This window comes from Triturus cristatus, chromosome 6 (genome assembly GCF_964204655.1).
Source record: "Triturus cristatus chromosome 6, aTriCri1.1, whole genome shotgun sequence".
In the NCBI taxonomy this organism is placed as follows: domain Eukaryota; kingdom Metazoa; phylum Chordata; class Amphibia; order Caudata; family Salamandridae; genus Triturus; species Triturus cristatus.
Genome location: NC_140589.1, coordinates 340,275,029 through 340,299,949, shown reverse-complemented (window position 1 = coordinate 340,299,949; position 24,921 = coordinate 340,275,029). Strand labels below are relative to the sequence as shown.

Below are 24,921 nucleotides of genomic sequence, written 5' to 3'. Positions count from 1 at the left end.
AATGTCCCTACTCTCTTCTGCAATGGGAATACTAAAGAAGGCATTCTTTAGATCGATAACAGAAAACCAAGTCGCTGTGGAAGGTATCATTGTCAACAAAGCCGTGATATCTGGAACAACAGGAAATTGTGGGATCACAATTTTGTTTACTTCTCGCAGATCAATTACAAAACGGTACACAGGAGGCTGAGAAGGATCGGTGCGTTTAAGAACAGGAAGAATAGGACTATTGCATGTATTACCTCTTGTTTCTTCAACCACACCCTTCCGAATTAAGTCATGAATGATTTCCAAAAGCGCTTTCTCACCTTCAGCAGAAATTCTATACTGTGGGATGCGTGGTAATTCAACATTGGGCTTGAGAGTGACAACATAAGGCGGAATCTCAAGACAACCCACATCATTCGGACCCGTGGCCCAAAGTCTTGCTGGAAGAGAAAGTTATTCAGGTGGAAACTGATCTTTGGATAAATACATTGGGGAGACCAATTTCTGTCCTAAAGTAAGATGTACGCCAGAAGGAGAACAATATATTGTAGCATGCATTCTTTTCAATAGGTCTAGACCCAACAGATTCTCACCGCAAACATTTGTTAACAGAAGTGGAGCTTCCAAATCATAAGGACCAACTGAAATGGGCAAGGGGCAAGAAACTGGATTGCGAACAGGGGCGCCAGAAAATCCTACGGAGACATTTGTTAAGCCAGACAAAGGTGCCCCAGGGAGTTTAGAATGAATGATAGAACTTCTCATTGCTCCAGTATCCAGAAGAAATGGCTCTGAAACACCCATTGTAGTGACGTTAACATAAGGTCCATTTTGATCTACTGGGATTGGCACACAGGGGTGTGGAATTTAATAAAATATGTACTTGTCCATAGGGCAGGTTGCTTCATAAATCTACTTGTCCTGTAACAAAATCCAGTTGTCCCTTTTGTGCAATGTAATGCGGCGACAAATTATGACCGCAATCTCATTATATAAGAGCTCTGAAAATAGCCTCTCTGTTTATGCCAGGGCTCCTTCATAGAAGGGTTTGAACACCAGCAATTCCCTTATGTTGCCACGTTTCCGCAGATCTACATACTGGGGCTGAAGGTAATGGTAAGCAGTAGTTCCAGGATTGGAAGGCCCTTCTGAGTCTGTGCAAATCTACTAACTTGCATGTTTTAGGAGTTTTCACCAACTCTTCTCTAATCGTTTCCCATACTGAGAGAGGTTGGATATTTACTCCTGACAATGGCAGACCTAAAACTTCGAAATAAGGAGAGGGGAGAGGAGGATATGGCTAGGTTCGTCCTCCTAGGTACTAATCACGCAAAAAAAAGATCCGACATCAGGGATCAGAGAACCTAGCTAGATGGGAAGGGAGGGGTCTACTTAGTGAGTAAGACGCACCTCAAATAGAGAAAAGAAAATACTTTTCTTGAGTCCTCTCACTCACCAAAGGTTTCCCCTAGGTGACATGCTTCATCATTGGGGCCATCCCAAGCATCTACTGCTTGGGGCGTGCTGCGACTTGCGACAGTTAAGTAGGAGCACTATTTAGTGAAGACTATGTGTAGTGCAGTGAGAGGGGAGTGGTGTGGGTTTAAATTAAAAATTACCTAGCTAGTGAGCGTAAATGAGTTTATTCGTGCTCCTAGTTGGTAAAGGATAAAAAGGGGGGTTAATAAAAGGGAGGAATTAGGTAATAATGTGCTAATAGTCCCTAATATTGAAAGCCAACATGTTTCGAGGTTATCCCCTAAACCTCTTCTTCAGGACCGCATGGGGACCAGCCCCATGTGTACCACTCCGTGCAAAGACCTAAAATAAGGTGATTAAGTAAAAAGGAAAAATAAACACGCACATTAGTGTTAGCGTAAATCAATTACATACGGTTAGATTGAACGCGTAGTATTTAGTAGTTAATCAAAATTTGCCTCATGGTCTGCCGGGGTGGAGGAGCCTAAATAACCTTGACACGGCTTGCCTCCGTCAAATTGACCTATTGGATCCCATCGGACAGTCTCTTCTGTCTATCGGCTAGCTTCACTGGGAATGACAGCATTCTGTTCTTTCACAAGGAGCATATCGATAGTCGTTTTGTTCAGTGCCAGGAACTACTATGCAATGTGTGCTTTGAGACCAAAACAATTTTTGCTTTTGCCAATGTTTGTTCTAATGGCAAGGGCCAAGCAGCTCCCACACTAATGTTTTACAAAAACCATGCCAAAATAAATCTCGCATTGACAAAACCAAAAGGCTGACCAACAATTTTAGATCCACTGGCTTTACCAATGCTTGTTTATTTGTTTCCCATAATCATAATAAAACTAGTTACACTTATTTTCCATTATTAATATTTTTGGCAAATACTAGCATGCATCAACACATTTTACTAAATGATGCTGCAAAGAAATGGTACCTACATTTTTTCAGTAGTTTAGCAAAATGTGTTTGCATTTTTTGTGTGAACATTTTATTTTGAAAGCAAAGAATCCTCAAACTTGCTTTCAGGCTTCTGCAAATATTTGCATGTAATCAGAGAGCATTCTGGGAGCAGTATACATAGCCTCATATTTGTAAACTTTGCAAACGTGTGGCATATTTTTATACTCTTAACCACTGTCAGTCGTGCACTCTGAGCTTACAACATTTACTTAGAGAGCTCACCCTACTAATAAAGGCTTTGCATTAATCAACCATAAATAGAGGTTTGAACAGCATTAACACATGGACACATATATTACCTTAGCTGCAGGTAATGCCTTTCCCTGATCCATAATGTGGTACTGTAAACTGGCAGACAAAGGGTTTGTGCTGTAGGGGGTTGGCCCTACTTGTCCCAAGGACAAAATACACATGAAAACTTGTTGCCCTTGACCCCAAACAGTATGTCCCGGGCGTCGGGCTATAGGAATTCCACGTCCCTGGGCACAACTCCCTTACTTTGTCCATGGCTGTCCTAGTTAGCATGAAGACTTTCATTCTCGCCTTCAACATAATGGTCTTCATTGTAATACTGTGCAGACCTCACATTCTGCTGATCAAAGTAGTTCACGGAATTGGGAGAAGGTATTGCACGCTGTTCTTGAGTCAACACACCTCGACCTCTACCTCTATTTGCTGACTGGAGGCCAGCACGACCTCGTGGAGCAGATAACGCTCCATTGCGCTGCAATAAAACCGGACAACTATTCTTAAAATGACCTTCCTCTCTAAAATAGGCACATTGATTAGGACCTAACAAAGGTCGCGGATTGTATGGCTCAGGTTTTTGATACAACCTCTGAAACTGCGGGGGCTGCTGAATTTGAGGCTGAACATAGTGAGGAGGATAGGCTTGTTGCAAGAGAACCTTCGTTTTCAATTCTTTCGTCTTTTTCTCTTGCTTTTCTTTTTCTTCCTTATCTCTATTCTCATAATATTGTGCAGTAGCCAATATCTGGGCAGAAGAAGAAACAGCCCATGAACTTTCTGAATCTTTCAATTTGTGTGACAGCTCGGGAAGCAAATTGAATACAAATTTGTCCACGAATAATCGCTGTCCACCCTCTGTAGCCATGTCTTGACCACTGTGGTCGATAAATGTCTCCTCAAAATGAGTAAAGAAGTCAGAGACACTTTCATCTTTCTTTTGTTTGCATGCTGCTAGTTTATCCCAGTTAACTCTCAATGCAGGCATCATAGTTTTCATTAACGTAATGATTCTACCAGGGAGTTCCGAGATCAGAGCGTCAGGCTTTGCGCCACCCACTTTGTCTCTATCTGTATTAGTTATGACATCCCAAGTAGCACCTAGTTCCTGCGCATGATCCTCTCTACGAATCTTAGCCCATATTGTCTGTGGGACTACATTTCCCATTAGCATGTCGATATCTGCTAGGTTCATAATGCAGGCGTCAACTGTCTGCGATAATTCTTTGTAATAACCTGCAGGGTTCTTACGAGGATCTGGTAGAGTCTGCTTAAGGGCCAAAACTTCAGATCTCTTCCAAGGGACATGTACCCATATACGTTGGAAATGAGCAGGGATAGCTGCATTAGCACCTGCTGCTGGAACTTCTTCCTTCCATACTGGAGGAACCTCTCTCATAGGATAATTTTTCGACGTCAGTCTAACCGACGGATCGGAATCAAGGAAAATTTGAGAGAACAATAAGGATCTATAAGAGATAAGCGTCCTTACAGCTTCCTCAACCTTAGAACCCACAATAAGCCCTTTTTCAAAATCAGTCTGAACATTTAACAGATCTTGTGGGATCGGACTCGAACTCACATCTTCCCATTCTTTAATGAGAGTGTCGCATAATACATTGAAAACATATCTTTGCGTAGGCGCATTCCATTGCAAAAAGGTAGGCCTAATATCAAGCACACTATATTCTGGACCCTTCTTGATCCATTTTCGTGCAAGAGAGTCTAACTTCTCTCGTTCCTCAAAATCTGGAAACTGACTACAAGATTGTCTTCGAACAAAAGCCAGAGACACATTTAAAGCTCCAAAGAAAGGAGATAGAATACTAGTGACAGAGTCTGTGAGACGCTTACGCACAGACGGTGAATTAGACATAAGAATTGGAGACAGAGTATTAGGAGAACTGATAGGAGAAGAATGGATACCTGCAGGAGGAGCAGAAGGCAAAGGAGATCTTGTGGAAATTTAGCTTGTAACTGAACATTATCTGCGCCATCTTGCCTCTCCCCAGCGCCACGCACAGCGAATGCACGGCCGCCATTTTAGGCACCCCACTCTCTCCCCGCTCATTCTCGATCGCCAGCGCTTTCCCCTGGCGCTGCGAGCATCCCTCGCGCGCCGGCCACCCCCGCTCTCTCATACACGGGCCATAAACCCTCTCCTTCTGCGCGACCCTGCCATGGAACCACATCCCACGCCCGACCGACATCCCATACATGGTCATGCATCTCTTTGATAACCCCCTTCCTCTGCGCCCCATTATCCGAACCGGTCCCAGGCCATCACCTAACCCTGCGGATGCAGTTTATTGCCCCTACTGTAAGGGAAACACCCCACATCAAAGGGATTACAGTGGATCAAAGCCCCTACCCCCAAAGACCCGGCCGGTTGCACACACCCCCGGGAATTGGCGGAATGTCCAGCTGCGTGATAGCCATCTCCTACTGTAGATGGGGTGGGGACTTCCACTGTAGATATGTGTGGGAACGAGTTCGAAGTGGGGATTCCGAAGACGTTCTTTTATACATCAAAGTAATCTCAAGAATGTGCCATGTACAATAAAGTCATAAACCTGTGTATAAGAGGCCAGGCCTCAGAGATGCAGTTAGAGCACCTCGTGACGATACCTTACTGTCTGATCTGATGTGTTCTGCTCCGACGGAATAAATCTTTGTTTCCTGCCTTCCAGTCTCCGGCGCCTGCCTCTGTCATTGGTAAATTATCGAATGGTATGAGAGGCGATTACCGCCGGGCAATACTTGAAGGGTTATCGACTGAAACTGCCGCTACCATTTAACAATTGGCGTCCCAAGCGTGGGGCCCATCAGAGACACGTGGATCCAGTGGGAGAGGTCCTGACGACAGAGTGAACGACTGCAACGATCGGGAGAGCTCCTGCCCAATAGACCCTCGTCTGGCAGCCGATCATCCGAACTTCACTGGTTCCGAGCAGACCTCTCTCGAGTGATCTACGGTCCTGACTGGGAACCATCAGGAGTGCCGCAGCAATAACGGAGAGTAGAGGACGATCGGGCGCTGGAGGCGGAAGACGAGAAACTGTCCACGCGGTCCGGGTAAGGTCGTGATACACGACAAATTGCGAAATAATTGATTGATTGTTTGAAGTTTTGAAAATACTAGTATTGCTCATTGATTGTTCTCTTTGAGATATTCGCTGTCTACAAACGGGGAGGAGTAGAAATACTCTCTCTCTCTCTCTCCCTTTGCAGATAGTGAAGGGTAGGTAACGCAGACTTTTGTCCCCGTTGAAACCCGTCGTGCCTATCTTTATCTCCCCACTGATTGATTGTCCGAACATTGATTGTTTTGAAGAATAGTGCTCTTTGAGATATTCTCTGTTTGCAAATAACGTAGAATAGAAATATTCTGTCTAGTCTTTGCAAATAGTGAAGGGTAGGTAACGCAGACTTTTGTCCCCGTTGTAACCCGTCGTGCCTATTTTTATCTCCCCATTGATTGATTGATTGATTGTCCGAACACTAGTTGTTCGATATTGGTTCTTTGGAGGTATTCTCTGCTTACAAATAACGAGGAATAGAGATATTCTGTCTAGTCTTTGCAAGCAGTGAAAAGATAGGTAGTGCTGACTTTTGTCCCCATTGAAACCCGTCATGCCTATCTTCTCCCCACTGGTTGGTAGTTGGTTCTGCCCGGACCGCTTATTAGAGGTGGACCATCCGGCTCCACTGGAAGGCACCCCTAATAAGGACATGTTCACTAAATATGGACTAGTCGCCGTAGCTTATAGCAAGCTATGGCATAAATATACCAGGAAGGACCCCGAGAGTCAGTGGCCACTGATTGGATCCTTCGACGACCATAAGATAGAAGTGCTAGAAATGGCTCTGCGTAGCAATAAGACGACGCCTACTATGCTTGACAGTATCGGCATGTGGCGCAAAGAAGCAACGCAACGGAAAAAGAGGGAAGAAGTAAAGGCAGAAAAGGAATTACGAAAGGCAGCTCACCTTGCCGCTAGAAAGTTAGAAGAAGAAATAAAGGAGAGAAGGGAAACTAAACTAAGACAGGAGCCCGAAACCTCAGGCCAGTACGCTGTTAGGACCCCCTCTATGCTCTACCCTGAGTTGTCCTCTAAGCAACAAACGAATGACGAATTACTATTAGGTCCCCCAATCATTTACATGCCCCCTCCATACGCACCCTCCCAATCGGTAGTGCAACACCCACAACCCCCAAACACGAGCGAAAGCAGTACAGGGGCCTCGGTCCTCACGGCCTCCGCGCCGGCCGAGCCTCTTGTACTGAACACAACGTCGGCAACGAAGTTGGATGACCCTGAGATAAGAAAGAAAGATTCCACCAGAATGAATCGACTAACAAAGGATGAACGAGCAGGAATCGACAAGATAGTAGGGACACTGGTGGAGCGAAAGGAAAGTGAGGAGTATATAACAGATGTGTATAACTCGTATGCCGACAGCCGTAGACGACACTTTGTCATACGACTTTGTTACCACGCCCTGAATGCATATGAGGATAGGTACCGCGATAAAGGTCCCGAAGGCTTAGCGGCCCTATATAGGAAGGTAGACATTGGGGAAGAAGGAGAGGGCGATGTGACGAACCTCTTTACTCGTACACTCGAGGTCTATCGACACCTTAAAGAACACAGGCAGACAACCAAAACAGAAACCCCCATAGCGGCTAAGCCCCAGGAAGGAAGGACTGATACCATGATGCCCATCAAAGAGGCCGCCCCCTACTGGGTCCCCCCACGAGGTCAGGGAACACATGACGACATCAACCACCAAGATGCGAAGGGGAGGGTTGTATATAATTGGGTCTACCAGCCATGGGACCGACAAGATATTTTGACCTTTAGAAAAACTCTACCCGACTTAAGAAAGAACCCGACTGCCTTCTACACCGAACTAGGTACAGCCTTAGGCTCAACAATAATGACTTTAGCAGATATCGACTTGTTCTTCGGATTATGTCTGCCGGCTGATGTGTGGAAACAAATCCGGAAAGTTGACCACGCTGAGCCGTTTGGATATACCTGGGTACAACTCGATACCATAGATAAACAGCGAGAACCGGGACAGAAACCCCCGAAAGCCATATTAGAGCTCCCAGACAAGATTGTACTTAAGTTGAAGACTCTAATCCCAGAAAGAAAGGTAGATTGGTCAATAGTGACGGCTTGTCGCCAGAAACCCCAGGAGGATGTGTCTGAATACTTCTCTCGGTTCGAGACTGTGTTTTCCGATTATAGTGGCCAGGACATGACCACTGCAACCGGACATCACCTCTTTGTCCAGAATTATGTGAAGGGTCTATCACAAGAAGTTTCTCAGAAGCTGCAGACCAGCGAGAGTAGTTGGGCAGCCTCCAAACCCGCAGCTATCCTCCAGATGGCCCAATACTACGAAAACCAAAAGAATGAGAATGATAGGGCGTCAGAAAGGAAGAAAAAGGAACTAAAGGAGAGGGTAATGATAGCACAGTTGCAAGGGGTGACCATAGGAAGAGAACCCCCGAAAGGGAATTACCAACCAACCGCCCCTAGAAAGCTACCCCCTAGAGACCATACCCCTGCACCCTACAACGGACGGAGAGACTTAGATGGGAATCAATGTGCGTTCTGTAGAGGGTTCGGACACTGGAAATCCCAGTGCCCGGTCCTTCTGGAAATGAACAAAAATAGGGACCCCAGAGACACAGCATATGACCCCAGAAATAGAGGACAGGGACGAGGGTACACGAACGACGCCATCAACGACAGGCCAGGCAGACCAAACACCTTTGATCGCCCCCGACAAAACCAGTGTCAACAGTCCGACTATGAAAGCACCCATGACTTCGCATAGGACCGCCAGGGGCAAGGGAGGGATCCAGTCGAACTCCGTGTTGACCAGCAAGGTCCTTACGTCACTGCTAAGGTCTTGGGCACAAAATCTCCATTCCTGGTAGACACTGGGGCGACACGTAGTGCGTTATCCAAACGACTGATTCCTAGGGCACCCTTGTCTGGCTCACATGTAACCTCAATAGGCTTCGATGGAACGCCCTCCACTAACCCCTTATCAGCACCAATCTCCTTTGACTTAGAAGATAACACCACTGACACGACCTTTCTGCTCTCCTCCAACACCCCCGATGCTATTATGGGACTTGATTTGCTAAAACATTTTCGAGCTACCATCAGATGCTCCCCAGACGGAGTTCGAGTCATCCTACACGATAACCCAGATCTGTCCAGACCCTGTCACACACGGCGTATGCTCTCTATAACCGATGCTGACATGTCCCTACTCGACACATTACCTTCACATCTATGGGCTAAAACCGACTCAGATGTAGGGCGCATGGTGATCGACCCGGTACACATAACCGTCCGACCGAACGCAGTGCTCCCAAAGCTTCCACAGTATCGGATATCACCCGAAGGCGAGAAGGCATTGGTGGAAATCATCGAGTCCCTAGTCGAGGCAGGAGTGGTAGAAGAAGTAGTCAGTAATGTTTGCAACAGCCCTATCCTACCCATTGTAAAGAAGCAAGGCGAGGGAGATGAGAAAGCCTACCGTTTCATTGTTGATTTGCGAGAGGTTAACAAAGTAGTCATACCCCAGTACCCCGTGGTCTCAGACATCACCACCATCCTCACCCTGATTCCATCCACTGCCACCACCTTTACTGTTATTGATCTCAAGAACGCATTCTTTTCCATCCCCATCCACCCAGACAGCCGCTACCTGTTCGGCTTCACTTTAAAAGCCCGTTCGTACAGATTCTGCAGGGCACCCCAAGGCTACACTGAGAGTCCCAGTATTTATAGCCAAGCCCTCAAGAGGCAACTAGATGCAGTCCAACTACCCGATGGAGTGGTGTTGATACAGTACGTCGATGACATTCTTTTGGCGGCCGACACCACTCCACTTGCCGTCACAGCCACCATTCACCTCCTCCGCTTCCTCGCGGAGAACGGTCACAAGGTCTCCAGGAAGAAATTGCAATTCTGCCAACCACAAGTAACATATCTAGGCCACCTACTATCCAAAGACGGGAGAAAACTTACCCCTGACCGAATTCAGACCATCCTAGAAACCCCTGTTCCCAAGACTCAGAAGCAAGTACGGTCCCTAGTAGGCATCACCTCCTTTTGTCGACAATGGTTGCCAAATTTCAGTCTTATCATAAAACCTCTGCTTTCCCTGCTGGCTAAAGATGTCCCCTTCCCCCTCCCCTGGACACCCGAATGTCAATCCTCCTTCAAAGAATTACGAGACGCCCTCTGCTCGGCCCCAGTCCTAGGAACCCCAGACTACACTAAACCTTTCTCCCTCTACACCCACGAAAGGGAGGGATGTGCGTTGTCTGTCCTAACCCAGTCCATAGGCCCTAAGCAACGCCCTTGTGCCTACTTCTCTGCCACTCTTGACCCTGTAGCCAGAGCTTTGCCCGCCTGCCTTCGAGCAGTAGCCGCCGCGGCTATCTCTATCCGGCAAAGCGAGGGGATCGTGCTCTCAAACCCCCTCACAGTATTGGTACCCCATGCGGTTGACACCCTCCTGAACCAAACCAAGACTCAACACCTGACTAGCGCACGACTGACTGGTTATGAACTGACTCTGCTTGCACCCCACATCACATTGAAACGATGCACCACTCTGAATCCAGCTACTCTACTGCCTCTCCCTGACGCTGACCCCAATGCGTCCCCTATACATGATTGCGTGACCCTCACCGACGAACAAACCAAGAGTAGGGTTGACCTCCGGGATACTGCCTTCCCGGACCCTGACGGAGAACTGTGGGTGGATGGCTCATGCATCAAGCTCCCCGATGGCACCACCTCAGCTGCCTATGCAGTCACCACAGCCCGAACAGTTGTTGAGACAGCCCGCATCACACAGCGATCCACACAGGCGGCGGAACTAATTGCTCTCACACAAGCCTGCATCCTGGCAGCAGGGACAACCGCAAACATTTACACAGACAGTCAGTACGCCTTCGGGGTAGTTCACCACTTTGGGCTCTTATGGAAAGAGAGGGGATTCTTGACTTCTCATGGCACACCCATCCTGCATGGAGATCTAGTCTCTGCCCTGACCGAAGCAGTCCTCCTCCCCACACGGTTAGCTGTGATCAAATGCCAGGCACACAAGAAGGTGACAGACATTATAGGACAGGGAAATGCACTGGCTGACATTACTGCCCGAACCACAGCCGAGAATAGGTCCACGACCCGTATGTACGTGACCAGGTCACAAACTGAGAAATGGAAGGATGCTAGGGAAACAATTAGGGATATCCAACTAGCCAGCACACCACACGAATTAACTGAATGGGCCCGGGTGGGATTGAAGGACGATGACGGTTGCTGGCGAACTAAAGACTTGAACAAATGGTTGCTACCAGATTCATACTTGATCCCCATGCTGACCATGGCACACTCCCCCGCACACATAGGGTCTGCCCCCATGATCGAGCTCATCTCCAAAGTCTGGCACAACGACAAAATCCCAGACTCAGCCAAACGTCTGGTCCAACAATGCCTAGTATGCCTCCAACACAACCCTGGGAAAGGAACTGCTGTACCCCGGGGAGGGTTTGGGGTCCCCAATCACCCCTTTGAAGTCCTACAAATGGACTATGTCCAGTTAGAAAGGTGCCACGGTTTGAAGTACGTACTTGTCGTTGTGTGTGCCTTCAGCAAGTGGGTGGAAGCCTACCCAACCCATGACAACACCGCTATGACTACCGCAAAAGTACTACTGAAGGAATTCTTCCCCCGATACGGCCTTTGTCGAATTTTGTGGAGCGACAACGGCCCCCACTTCGTAGCCGAAGTTATCCAACTCATCTTAAAAGGGTTGGGTGTAAAACAGAAATTCCATGCGGTCTTCCATCCCCAATCTGCAGGCTTGGTTGAGCGACACAACGCCACATTGAAGCTTAAGATAGCAAAAATAGTCGCCACCACAGGACTGAGATGGCCAGACGCTCTCCCGCTAGCATTGCTATCAATGCGTTCCACCCCCACTAAACACACTTAACCCCCTACGAGGTCGTTTTCGGGCGGCCCATGAACCTTTGGGCTGCTCCAAAGCCAACATCCATCCACGACGTCCCGGACGTCCTCATGTCTGACTATTTGTATAACCTAACTAAAACGTTGTCTGTCATCCATCATCAGGTACTGCACGCCATTCCCGATGTTTCCAGGGGCCCCGGACACGACATCCAACCCGGTGACTTCGTCTTAGTGCGTAACTTCCAGCGCACCAAGAGTCTGGAGCCCCGGTGGACGGGCCCCCTGCAAGTCCTGATCACCACCCGAACAGCTCTTCGAGTGGAGGGGAAACGCAATTGGCTGCATGCACACCACTGCAAGAAGGTATCACCGACCCTGACAACCACGGACAACATCACCGCCCAAGAAGAACTTCTGGACAAAGACCGACCATCCCTGAGCCGCTGCCCAGATACAGAGACACTTGAGTTAGTAAGATATCCTGATCCCACCGTGCCATCCAAGGAAGGGTATAACTTGCGACGAAAGGAGAGAACTTCGGCTAAGCAGACCACAGGCTAAGTGGAAATCTCAGAGCGGTAGCCTAGTCACCTCAAAGGCCACCAGGAGAGAAACTAAACAAAGTCTGTGGTTCTGCCCGCTACCGAGTCTCTTGAAGGTGATGGAAGCGCCCGACATGAAGATGATGGAAGCAACCGGACGTCCGAAGATCCACTACAAAAACCCAAAGACTGACCGAATGCACTGCTTAAAGACTATTGCACTTTTCATTACCCTTCTCTTTTGCCTTCTCCTCGTGGTCACCTTCTGGATCATGGAGGAGAGCACACCCGCTCATAAGACATTGCTGACCACCGTTCAACCTACCACCACGAAAGAACACCATCTGATCTCACTTTCACCCCAACTCCGAGAAAGGCGTAAGGAGTTCTGGAATAACTCTTTTGTGCAGCTGCTCCACCAACACAATCTTGCCGCCAACGCCACTAATTGCTGGATCTGTGGGTTGCTACCACATGCTACTGGACACTCTATCCCTTTCATCCCTTCACCTTTTTCTGTCCATGGTTCCTGCCTCGCCTGGCTAATCCTCCTGCAAGAAAGCTACAAGGACAATGCCACTTCCGGCAGAACCATGTCACACTTCTACCATGGGTTCTGGCTGAACAAAACTGGAAGAACTTCTGCCCTCTTCTGCCCTCTGAGATCGAACACTTCCTTTCACATGGACATCCCTGCCAAAGAACGAGTTGAAATGCAAGTGTTCAACAACCCAGCCAGACCCACCTTCTCTTACCTCCGGAAACGGACGGCCGCCACCCTAACAGTGGCCCTGTCCGTCATCAACATCACTGGATTTGTGTGCCTCGAAGGCCTGGGGGCGCAGCTGGTGGGCCACAGCTCCTGCCTCATCACCCGAACATTGGACTCAGTTGACCCACCCTCCTTTGTTGCCTCCCCGAATATGTACTTCGTCTGTGGTACTAAGGCCTACACCTGGCTTCCGAAAGGTTGGGGAGGCACCTGCTACATCGCCTTTGTCCTTCCTCCGACATATGTGGCTCCAGCAAACCATCACCGACAGAAACGGGCCAAAGACATTGTGCAAGCCGACTCCGCCGGAGCACAGTTCATGGACGCAGTAAAAGGCCTTGTTCCACTCTGGGGTCCAATGGCAAACAGCCGTGCCATCCGCCACTTAACCCAGGCAGTCGAAACGGCGATGAACATTACAGCTGGCGCCCTCGCCAACAACACCGCCGAGCTCCAGGCCGTCCGCTTAGTGGCCCTTCAGAACCGCCTCGTTCTAGATGTGGTTCTGGCTGATCGTGGAGGAGCATGCCACATCATTGGGTCCAGCTGTTGTACCTACGTACCGGATAACTCACCCTCAGTCTACAAAGCAATTGAACACCTCCACAGGCTATCCGCAGAGGTCCATCAAGAGCAAGAAGAATGGTCACTGGGGAGTTGGTTTTGGGACACTATTAAAAGTTGGGGATGGAGGCTGTTTTCATTTATCCTAATACCGATTGTGATACTATGTGGATGTTGCTTGGGGATTCAGTGTCTGCCACCTTTATGTTCGCTTTTTATGAACTGCATCTGCCCTAAGACTTTGGACTTTGAAACAGAGCGAATGAAAGCTCTGTATGAGGTGGAAATTCGTAGTATTATGGGGATAGATCCGAACTAGACAAGCTGGCGAGATATGTTAAAAGGGAGGACTGTGGAAATTTAGCTTGTAACTGAACATTATCTGCGCCATCTTGCCTCTCCCCAGCGCCACGCACAGCGAATGCACGGCCGCCATTTTAGGCACCCCACTCTCTCCCCGCTCATTCTCGATCGCCAGCGCTTTCCCCTGGCGCTGCGAGCATCCCCCGCGTGCCGGCCACCCCCGCTCTCTCATACACGGGCCATAAACCCTCTCCTTCTGCGCGACCCTGCCATGGAACCACATCCCACGCCTGACCGACATCCCATACATGGTCATGCATCTCTTTGATAACCCCCTTCCTCTGCGCCCCATTATCCGAACCGGTCCCAGGCCATCACCTAACCTTGCGGATGCAGTTTATTGCCCCTACTGTAAGGGAAACACCCCACATCAAAGGGATTACAGTGGATCAAAGCCCCTACCCCCTGAGACCCGGCCGGTTGCACACACCCCTGGGAATTGGCGGAATGTCCAGCTGCGTGATAGCCATCTCCTACTGTAGATGGGGTGGGGACTTCCACTGTAGATATGTGTGGGAACGAGTTCGAAGTGGGGATTCCGAAGACGTTCTTTTATACATCAAAGTAATCTCAAGAATGTGCCATGTACAATAAAGTCATAAACCTGTGTATAAGAGGCCAGGCCTCAGAGATGCAGTTAGAGCACCTCGTGACGATACCTTACTGTCTGATCTGATGTGTTCTGCTCCGACGGAATAAAACTTTGTTTCCTGCCTTCCAGTCTCCGGCGCCTGCCTCTGTCATTGGTAAATTATCGAATGGTATGAGAGGCGATTACCGCCGGGCAATACTTGAAGGGTTATCGATTGAAACTGCCGCTACCATTTAACAATCTAAGATCAGGGGATGAGGGCAAAGAAGTTGAGACTAACGGTAAAACCGACAAGGGTGGTAATACTAGAGGAGGCAAATGCGGAAGAGCTGGAACAGGCGGAAGTACCATTGGCGGCTGAACAGGCTGTAATGGCTGAGGTACATTGGCATTTTGCGCATAGGGCGGAGGCAACCTTAATAAATGGGACATTAGGGGATCTTCTTCTATATCTTTCTTATTGTCAGAAGGCAAAACAGGCAACATCGCATAGCATTTATCTATCACCATACGATGTTGTCTTTCTGAAATTTCAGTCGCATTATCAACATTTTTGAACTGTTGGGCAGCCTGTATAATTGTCAAACCCTGTGCTTTCCTATCTCGTTTTGCTTGTTTAATTTCTTTCTGTTTGGCTTCCTTACGCCAAAGGCGGAAAGAGTCAAACATTGCCGGCCGGGCTTTTCTTTTAAATAAAACTGCTTCTAAATTATCTAGCACATTAGGATCGAAGCTACCGTTTTCTGGCCATTTGAGAACACCATCTTTCTTCGTGTATCGAGTCCATGTCTCGTTAAAGGCAATGGGGCCGATACCATGTTTTGAGTAGAGCTCATATGTGGGAGTTCCAACCGAAGGAATCGGACAAGAGTCCTCAAGTTGGGAATCCCTATTACAACCAATACAACAAATTCTTCCAAACTTAGTCAGACCAGGCATCTCGAGATGTCTCCGGACTGTTCACAAACTTCAAGGGAGTAAAACTCAGTTTACGCAGCACAAATTCACTTACCCTCGGCTTTATCTTTTGCAAAGGATAAATCTAAGAACCCAAGGAAATCAATCAAAGAATCAAATTTGTGGGCGCGACCCACGAAAATACTTAACTAAGGACGTCTTCTGCCACCAACAAAGGCCCGTCTATCGTCTCGCCTTACCATACATCATCAAAGGAAGGGCCAAAGCAGGGCGGCAGTCAGGGCAGCGGTCATCAGTAGCCGTCAGGAAGGAGTAACCTCTCTGCAAAAGACCTTCGGACCACTTTTGACATACAGAGACACGGGACACTCTGTCGGCGTTAGAAGATCAGATTTATTTAGCTGCAGCTAGTACACTCCCAGAGCATACAAGAAAGAGCCAATAAGGAAAGTTGGAAAACAAGGTGGAACCAATAGGAAAGGTTTGAAAACAGAAATATCAGATGACTCGAAGAGACCTCTCCTCCAACTGTGTTTGTCACCCCACCCTCAAGCTAATACATTAACGTATTCATAACTAACTTGCAGGTGGCGAGATACGTTTGTGTGTGTTGGAGGACAGTTGTGAAACGAGAGAATGCTAGCAGGAAACAGTGAAGGCCAGTCGATAAGATAAAGTCAGGAAAGAATAGTGTGAGCCAACAGATAGTTGAGACGCGGATTAGAAAAGCCAGACAGGGATTAGTGTACTCGGCTAGTTCTAACACCAGCTTTACAAATAGAGGCCGAGGGCGTATTTCGACACCAGGCTACAGAAAAAGCAGAATAGACTTTGTTCGCCGTGCTGCCTGAGTGATGGCAACATAAAATGGCGGGTCGATTCGATCGTGATCGAAAATTGAAGTTCCTCACCTTCTCTTTCTTTCTTCTACTGCCCAATTACCTCTTTGAAATCCTGTGTTTCAGATTGCATGTTACGTGATTAGCAAGATATGATGTGTTCCCATGGACCAACCTCTTGTGTCTGAGTCTTCTTTCCTCCCTACTGATTTTTTTGTTTAAATTTGTTTTTATTGTTTTTTTTATAGTTTCATGAAAGTTTGATAACACAACAGTTTATAAACAGCCTCTATACACATTTGTTATCTTCTGACAATACAGTGTTCAGCATGGTTGTAAACAGTATACACTTATATATAAAAGAAAAAGGTTTTACCTCTGCTACTATGTAAGATGATACATATTCCAATATATTGCGAAGGAGAAAAAACAAAGATAAATGGGGGGGACAATAGGATACATTAGGCAACGAGGTCTCAACCAGTGCTTACTTATGGAAGTATGTTTAACAGTAATCTACTCCATTAGTCAAAATTGCATGATTTAAATAAAGGAAAGGGTATAAGTCCAGTCCATTTTCTTTCCTTCCTACTGATAATAAACATTACCATTCATATTTGGCTACGAAGAAAGGGTTTTCCTGGCTTTAGTGACATAATCATCATTGGATGAGCTTAGAATTTCTTCAGTGATAATCGGATATTTGTTCCCTTCTTATCACTAACTTGTCTCTTTCAGCTTCTCACTGGGTTGTTCCACTATTCCCCATGATGGCTGTGCTGTCTGAACTCGTAGTGGGGATGGCCTGCCATGTCTTAATCCTTGAATATGCCCAAAAATATTTTGCCTGCCTTGTGTAATAAGATTGCAGTCACTTTATCCTGCCATTTGACATATATGCCTCCTGGACACATCCATTTAGACATAATTTGACATTTAAATTCTAGTACCACTGGTTGGTACTGTCTTTTCAGCAGTGTGGCCAGGGCTAGGATTTTGTACAGACTTGCATTAACAGATGGTGCAAAAGACTTGCTCCTTCCTAAAGATTTTCTATTTAAGGGGGTAGAATACAATGGCAGACGGTAGAGCAGGAGTAGTGGGGGGGCTGTACACATGCACACACACACATGCTCATCCATCTACATGCACTCACTCGCACCCCCATGCATTCACAAGTGTGCACATAGACACCCACCATTCACAAGCAGACACACAACCATTCACCCAATGCACTCACAAACACGCATATATTTATACATACACGCACTCCATATTTAAAAAAAAGAACCTGCCAGATTCAGAAGTGATCTCAGCTTCCGAGGTTCCTAGAGGATTAGGACTGCAGCCTCCTCTCATTGGCTAACCTTAGGCACACCCTACCTCATCAGAGTGGGATGGGGTCAGTAAGACTTTCTGACCCCACCCCACTCTGTGAGGAGGTGTCACTCATAGATACTCGGCCCTGGGCACAACCGGGATTAAAACTAAAGTGCACAGTTTTGAAGATATCAGTGATGCTCTCCCTCGTCATGAGGGGAAGGTTCTGCAAGCACTTTGCCAGACTGAGGTGGTGACGCCCACAGAGGTGGGATCTTCAGCCCGGCAAAGTTCAGATCATGTGGTCCGTTTCGGTGCATTTAGTGCATGTATAGAGAGAGCATGGCTGCCTCACCTGAACATAAAGACTGTCTATCAGGCTGACCTTTGCTCAGCCTGACAGACACTGTTTGTCAGCCAAATTGAAGCGGGCCCCTCCACCTTTTAGGACTTTCAGCTGTTGGTAGGATGACATCTTGGCCAGCACATCTCTAAGGTGGTTCACTTCAAGCAGGTTTCTTTTACCTGCTCAATGGCTATGTTCTGTCATGATCTGCTACTTAGGTGTTTCTTTCGGGAATCTTTGGGAAGTGATCTTGAAGGCATTTGTAGAAGTCTCTTACCGTGTCCAGAAGCAGATTGCAGAGTCTAATATTGTGTTGCAGTCTCAGTTCTTGAGTTTTTCGCATTTCTCACTCCGCAATATCCTCTACATTTTAAAGTGAGCAATCATTGTGATAAGTTAAATTCCTAGTCTGTGCAAGTTTTCATTCCATGTTTCAGTGGTATTTATGCTTTGCATTTCAGTTTTATGTTCACCTATGTCCCTGCTATTGTCTGCCCTCAGCCGGGCACGGTTAGTGGTTGAGTTCTGTCAGAGTCCGACTGTAATTCAACAAGATAATCCTTGAACTCATCCTTTGTTAAGGAAGTAAATAATTTTGTCACCTTGACACCCTGCAAGTCGGATGCTTCAGCTGACTGGTCTTCAAGGTCTTGCAGAAATTGCATGAGGTCTCCTTTAGTTTTCTTTGGTCAATTGGAGCCAGAGCAAGTGTCCACTCTATCTAATAACATTCTCATCCAAAATGCCAAACAGAGCCCCTTTGTACTGATGTGTGGTCCATTAAATTTGTCGGTAAGGAAGAATATCTGCTTTTCTGTAGTCCGATCAAGCAGACGCCTCCCCCATTCTTTACATGTCTGTGGAGAAAGTAGATCCAGGTTCTCCTAACTTTTGTGTGATAGAGCTACTTATGTTCAATTAAAATTATCACAAGCTACTTATATTATTTGTAGTAACACTGACCACATCAGACAAGATTTCTACTGGCGAGGTGACGGGTGGCCGCTACGTTATAGCACAATTGACTGGCTATCAAACCCGTGGCCCTACTATGAGGTCATGTTCCTTTGAGGTTTTCCTGCTCTGGGTGTGAAGGACAATGCATTGGGAATAAACACATGCCATATTTTCCACATGAAGCATCTTGGGACAATCTGGACAATCTGGACAATCCGTAGAATTAATGTTGAAAAGCCCTGATGAAGTTCAAGTTTTAACTGAACGAAACGCGTTGGCTGGATGTTGTGCGTAGATGTAAAGAACCTAAATTGAATAAAGAAAGAATATAAAGGAATACCTGTCCTCACGTATATTCTTACTGGTTGTGGACCAGAAGCTTAATGGTGCACCATTCCAAAATTCTGAATTTCTGTTCTGCGTTGCAGTTGCACCCTAACGACGGCGGGTGCAAGAATTGCTATGCACATTTGTATAGAACGCATTAGTGGTCACCTCATGCAACATTACCAGCAGTGATCACCTCAGTGTATCAGGTTTGGTACTGGTAGAATGTAGAAAAGGTTTTTGGGATGCCTCTACATTGGTAATACATGCCAGCCACAGTGCTGCTGTGCCCCTGGCATAAAAAGTAATAATATTAGTAATAAGTCTACCCACATGATTAACAAGTGAAATATCGACTTTAAATATATTTTGCAAATGTAGCCATTTATCTCTAAACATCAGATTATGAGTTCTGAAAACACACACATTTGTCTTGAACATCCAATTTTGGCACATACATATTAATTAAAAAAAAGCAAAAGGTTCCAATTTAGTAGGTGAAGATGCACGCAGGAGAGCTGGAGAGCTACTAGTAGCTCACAAGCTACTCGCTGGAGAAGTGTGAGGTAGATTGCTTTAGGTCAAAATCTAGGGGTGAACTGACAGTGTGCAATACCCCAGTCATTTCTCATTCTCTGGTGTCTAGCAGCAATGATATGTTTTGTGAGGTACCAAATAGTCTTTCCCTCTTGTGAAAGGTTTAATCCCTAGCTTGTGCCATACCAATTACATGCACTTTTCCTCTGTCTTGTATGTCTTGCTATTTTGTGCTTCTTAGTTTGGTGTTGCTCTGTCCTCTGAGGTTTTGCTGCAGGCCCAGTCATGCTGGCAGACGTCAACATGTTCAGAGAGTTCCTAGAAACCAAACCCACTTTATTCTGCAAGTCCTCCTTTTATTGTTTATCTTTCTATACTGCTTAGTAGTGTTAAGACTGGTTTCATTCGTGTGATCCTAAACTGCTAAACTTCCCTAAACCTTCCCAAAACTTGGAAACGAAATTCCCCCAGCTCAAGCAGCAATTCTCTTATCACCGTTTACATTCTGACGCTAACTGCGTTTTGATATTCAGTACTGTGTAATAGGTACGAATCATGCTTCTAGTAGATCGTTGTGTTTGCATGGCTTAAAGTGTTGAGATCTGGATTCAGTTCATTTTTGAATGGTGATCTTGTGTTGGCTACTTTCCAGACTCATTATTTTGGCTTTGGTAGGACAGCCACAGTTGAACACAAGTGATCTTTGAAAGGAATTTCTCGGATTGTGCAGTACCAGGTACGGGCAGAACACCTCTCTCATGCTTATTTTAATGGAATAGAAACAATGCCTCTAGAATCTATACTTACATTGTGTAGATCAACAGAAAATCATAATTTCTTTTATGATTTGTACTTCCCAACAATCAAATTATTTATTTTTATTTTTCACACACACAGAGTATAGGGATAATTAGGTCAGAGTTTCCATAGGAAGAGCGTTTTTTGTTTCGCTAATAACTTTTGCGCTGTGTGACGAATCCATAGGAAACTTTCCCCCCAAACAGTTCATCCTCCTCGGCTTCTTAGTAAAAAAGTGTTGCACTGATCTGTCGAGTGGATGTCAAGGAAAACAAGCATTGGCATAGCCAATAGGTCTCGCCTTTGGGACCTTATAAGTGTTTAGCCATGCAACAGTTGCATAACTAAATACTTATAAGGTCCCAAAAGCAAGACCTATTGGCCATGCCAAGCGGGCGTGCGGCCGCGAAAGTGATCGCGATCAAACATCAAAGCGGCCGTGCAGCCGCGAAAGTGAAAGTAATCGCGGGCATGCGCGGCGCGCGCGCCCGCGCACATGCACTGTAGCTCTAGGCTGGCCTGGTAGCACTTTCTGGAGCCCTCTCAATAAGTCTCGCCAGACCAGCGCATGCGCTGGGTCAGGCGAGACCTAAAAAGGAAGGGGAGGCTAACATCTTAATTCCTATTGCAAAGTGTACACAGCAGGGGTTTAGGCAGCGAACGTGGGGTTGGCTGCAGGTCATCCCCTTGTTGCACACAGCCAAAGGCCAGGTGCTGTGGGTGGATGGTAGCCCGTCTCGGGGTTGGGCTCAGGGCCTGGACAGAGGCTGTTCGGGGGTTGGCTGCTCACGACCTGACTGGCTGTGTGCAGCAAGGAATTGGATGGCTGCTTCGGGGTTAGGCTCTGTAGCTAACATCCTTAGATGAGCAGGGCTTGGGTTGGTGGATAATTTATGTTGGAAAGTAAATACAACCAAAATGTTTTGTACTGGGTTTGTGTTTGATAGTAATACAAAGCCTGTGCACGGTGTGGGTAAATCTGGGTTTACGTTTGTATGTTGCATAATGTGCTAAAGCATATTCAATGTGCCCATTAAAAAATACTAATACAATTTAACATTAAAACACAGACATGACAACCAAAACAATTTCGCTTTTTTCTATTTTTAACCATGAAAGTTGGCTCTAACATGAACATTATTTTAAAGGTTTTCTGTCATTTTTTCCAAATTATTTAGAGGTTTAACTAAAAACAAGAATGTTTAGGGCATCTGAACTTGGATTAAAAATAAAATTAAAATAATTTTATGCAGCTTGCTTTGTGAGCAGCCAACAGTTGGTCTCAAGCTACTCTTCTATAACAAATACAATGTTTGCACTTTTCGTTCAACATGAATTAATAATATCTATATAAAGAGGGTAGGTATCTTGGGTGAGGGTGCAAACAACTTCATCAGAAAGTGAAACCCTGGGCTGGAGAGTCTGGAGTGGAGCAAATGATCTTGAGGCTCCCACATCTTCAGCACGTCTTCTCTTGGCAGCATTGTATTGAGTGGTGTGTAGGTGATTGATCATGCACAACATCCGAATAAATACTCTTAGAAATGTCTTGGTGGCAGAAGTTGCTAATCACCATATTGGCTAAGACTACTTCTCACCTGGATGGATTAGAAAGAAGTCCCAAACAATGGACTATGAAGTAGTCCTCTACATTTCCTGGTCTGGCAGGGACTCTTTAGGTTCTGCACAGTCTTCTCCAGATGCCATTTTATAAGTTGTAGTTGAATCCCCAAGAAATAAGAGAAACTGCAGAAAAAAACGGAACAGTGAGTGCAGATGATGTCAATACACTAAAGTGCCACTCCCTTATAGCAGTAATTGGGGGGGGGGGAACCTCCCTCAAAATGTATTAATAGAATAACCTCAGGCAATCATATGTAGTTTCACTATGAGTCGCAGATACCGTGGTACTGGCTTCGGATCCCGCTGTACCTAAAAGCACACAAATTGTACTAAAAACTACGAGAGATCTTGGTTAAATGTGCTTTTGAGGAAACTGTTGTACTCAGATATATACTGAATGGGAATAAAATGATCCCATCATCCCTTCATAGTGACCACAATTTTTTGAGGGACTACCACAGCACTTGAAAAGAAAGTAATGAACTAGCGGGAGTGACATGATAGTTTGTCATTTAGTTATTTGGGTTTTGCAGGAGTATTCTTAGACTGATGGTACACCAAAACAATATTAAAAAAGAAAGCAGCCATTTGATTGTCCACTCAGGGAGCACTTATCAAAACATAAGCCTACTGCCATTCGAAACAGCCTCAAATGATTTTCCTGATCACCATTACCAGAGCGGTGTTTGAGAGGCAGTAGGCAGTTTAGTGTAAATGCACCACCACGGCTTCAGACTTAAATGGACACTAACAAACACCTGACACTGTGAGAAACCAAGCACACCATCCATCCTGCCTAGTAGAGGTGCAGTATCAGAAGATGACAACATTGTCATTCCATCTACTTCAGCAGCATCACAACAACTGAGGGTGGAGAATGAATCAGTGGTGTGATAGTTTTACTACCTTCCAGTTGCCAAATAAAAAGTGCACAGGAGGGAAACTAAGTGCTGCATGGAGGAAAGACTAGATAATATTCAGTGGAAACCAGTGGGATGTGGAAGCATCTGAGGGCTATGTATCTCAACAGCATGGCTTGTGCTGAGATGCAGAAAAGAGGAACTACTGAGGGCCAATGGGGAACTCCACAGGAAGTGCTGCTTCGACAGCGGGAGGAAAGTGACAAAAAATGCAGCATTTTGCAACATACCGTGGCACTTCCTCAAAGTAGTGGCATCTGGAAAAACTAATTAAAGAATGTAGGTTAAGATGACATTAGTGATGTTATCGATGATATAATTTAACATGTTATAAGTGATGTAATAAGCAGTGCAAGTTACATTTAGGTCACTCACTGGTGAATTTCAGGGTTTTTGTGCTTTTTAAATGTTAGGTCTTGTTTCACTTTGTCACTCAACTACAACATCACTTTAACCTTTGTTTTTATTTTGGTGGAAAAATATATATACATACATATTCTTATTTTACCCCCTGATTTGTATGTTTCTATTCTCCTAGCTTAAACTTTTTGACAACTGCCACTTCCTTTTTGCCCTTATAAAAGAATGTTGAAAAATTGTTAAATCCTTTAAAAAGGAAGAAAAGTAAAAAATGTAGCATCAATGTATTTTGACCAAGAGCGAAAAGATGAGATTCTATGGCATTTGGACACCAAGGGTTTTCTTTGGAGTTTTCATACATAACTGTATTAGAAAACACTTTAGTAATCATGGAATGTTATGTTTTGTTTTTCAGTGTTTGCCCTCGTACACTTCAATAAAGAAAAAGACGTTTCACCTTGCTGCTTTTTTAGACTTGCCACGTTTTCCTCCCATAATTGAAAGCTGCTTTCTTCATCCCAACCTTCTGTGTCTAAAATATCTTATGGAAGCTAATCTACCTGGTAAATATGAGTGAATCGTTTTGTTGTCAATATTGTTTCATATATACTTTTCTTTCAGTGTAATGTTTTATGAAAATGAGGCTTGACCATGATATCCATTCTCTCTTCTAAGGGTCTAGTAACAGATTCTAAACATTCATTAAACGTTTCGTGCTAGAGAATCTTAGAATCCTGTCAAAAACAATTTAATTGGTACTGCCATACTCAAGCACATATGCCTCTCTATAATAACCCCCACAATACCATTATTTCTTGTCATCAGCAAAGCAACCTGCAACCTTTTTAGGTCTCGCCTAGGCAGCGCATGGCTGTCTGTTCGAGACATCCTGTATCTAGAATATGGCTTCAAGAACAGCCCATCTTTTTTATTGGTTCCTCTTACTGTCCTTTGTAAATGCTGGCTCTTGATTGGTGAATAGGCTTAGTAGTCCCTACTTTTGTAACCCATGTGGACTGCCCCTATTACGTGTGCTCCTACTCTTCATTTTATTTACCAATACCTTGTGGGCACTCTTTTTTTTTGTATTTTTTTTTTACTCTTTTGCTTTCGAGCTAACACACACAAAATTTGCATTTCTTTGTTTACTGCTCATCCGACGCATTCTGAGGGAGCTTGTTCCATGCTATGAATGCAAATGTATTTGTTATCATCGGCATGTGGTTTGTAGAGCCGATGGAGAGACTCAAACCTGGTTCCCCAGGCCCAAAGTCTGCAGCTCTGTTTGTTACACCACATAGATACCTATTTTTTGTTAGGCACAAGAATGCTAAGTTATTTGCCACAATCACGTGATGTTAGACATTTTTGTAAATAGGTGTCCTGTAAATAGTGTCCTCAGCATATGAGTCATATGTGGTATTCAAACATTTTCTGCAAC

General features: G+C 45.6%; 1 protein-coding gene across 1 annotated transcript in view; it reads left to right on the top strand.

The window, feature by feature from the left end:
• TAF1B (TATA-box binding protein associated factor, RNA polymerase I subunit B) overlaps positions 1-24,921 on the top strand; it is a 1,023,302-nt gene that overhangs the window by 478,893 nt on the left and 519,488 nt on the right. The window contains exon 9 of the mRNA XM_085610722.1: positions 23,896-24,043. Coding sequence (XP_085466848.1) covers positions 23,896-24,043 — 148 coding nt within the window. The remainder of the gene's footprint in view (positions 1-23,895; positions 24,044-24,921) is intronic.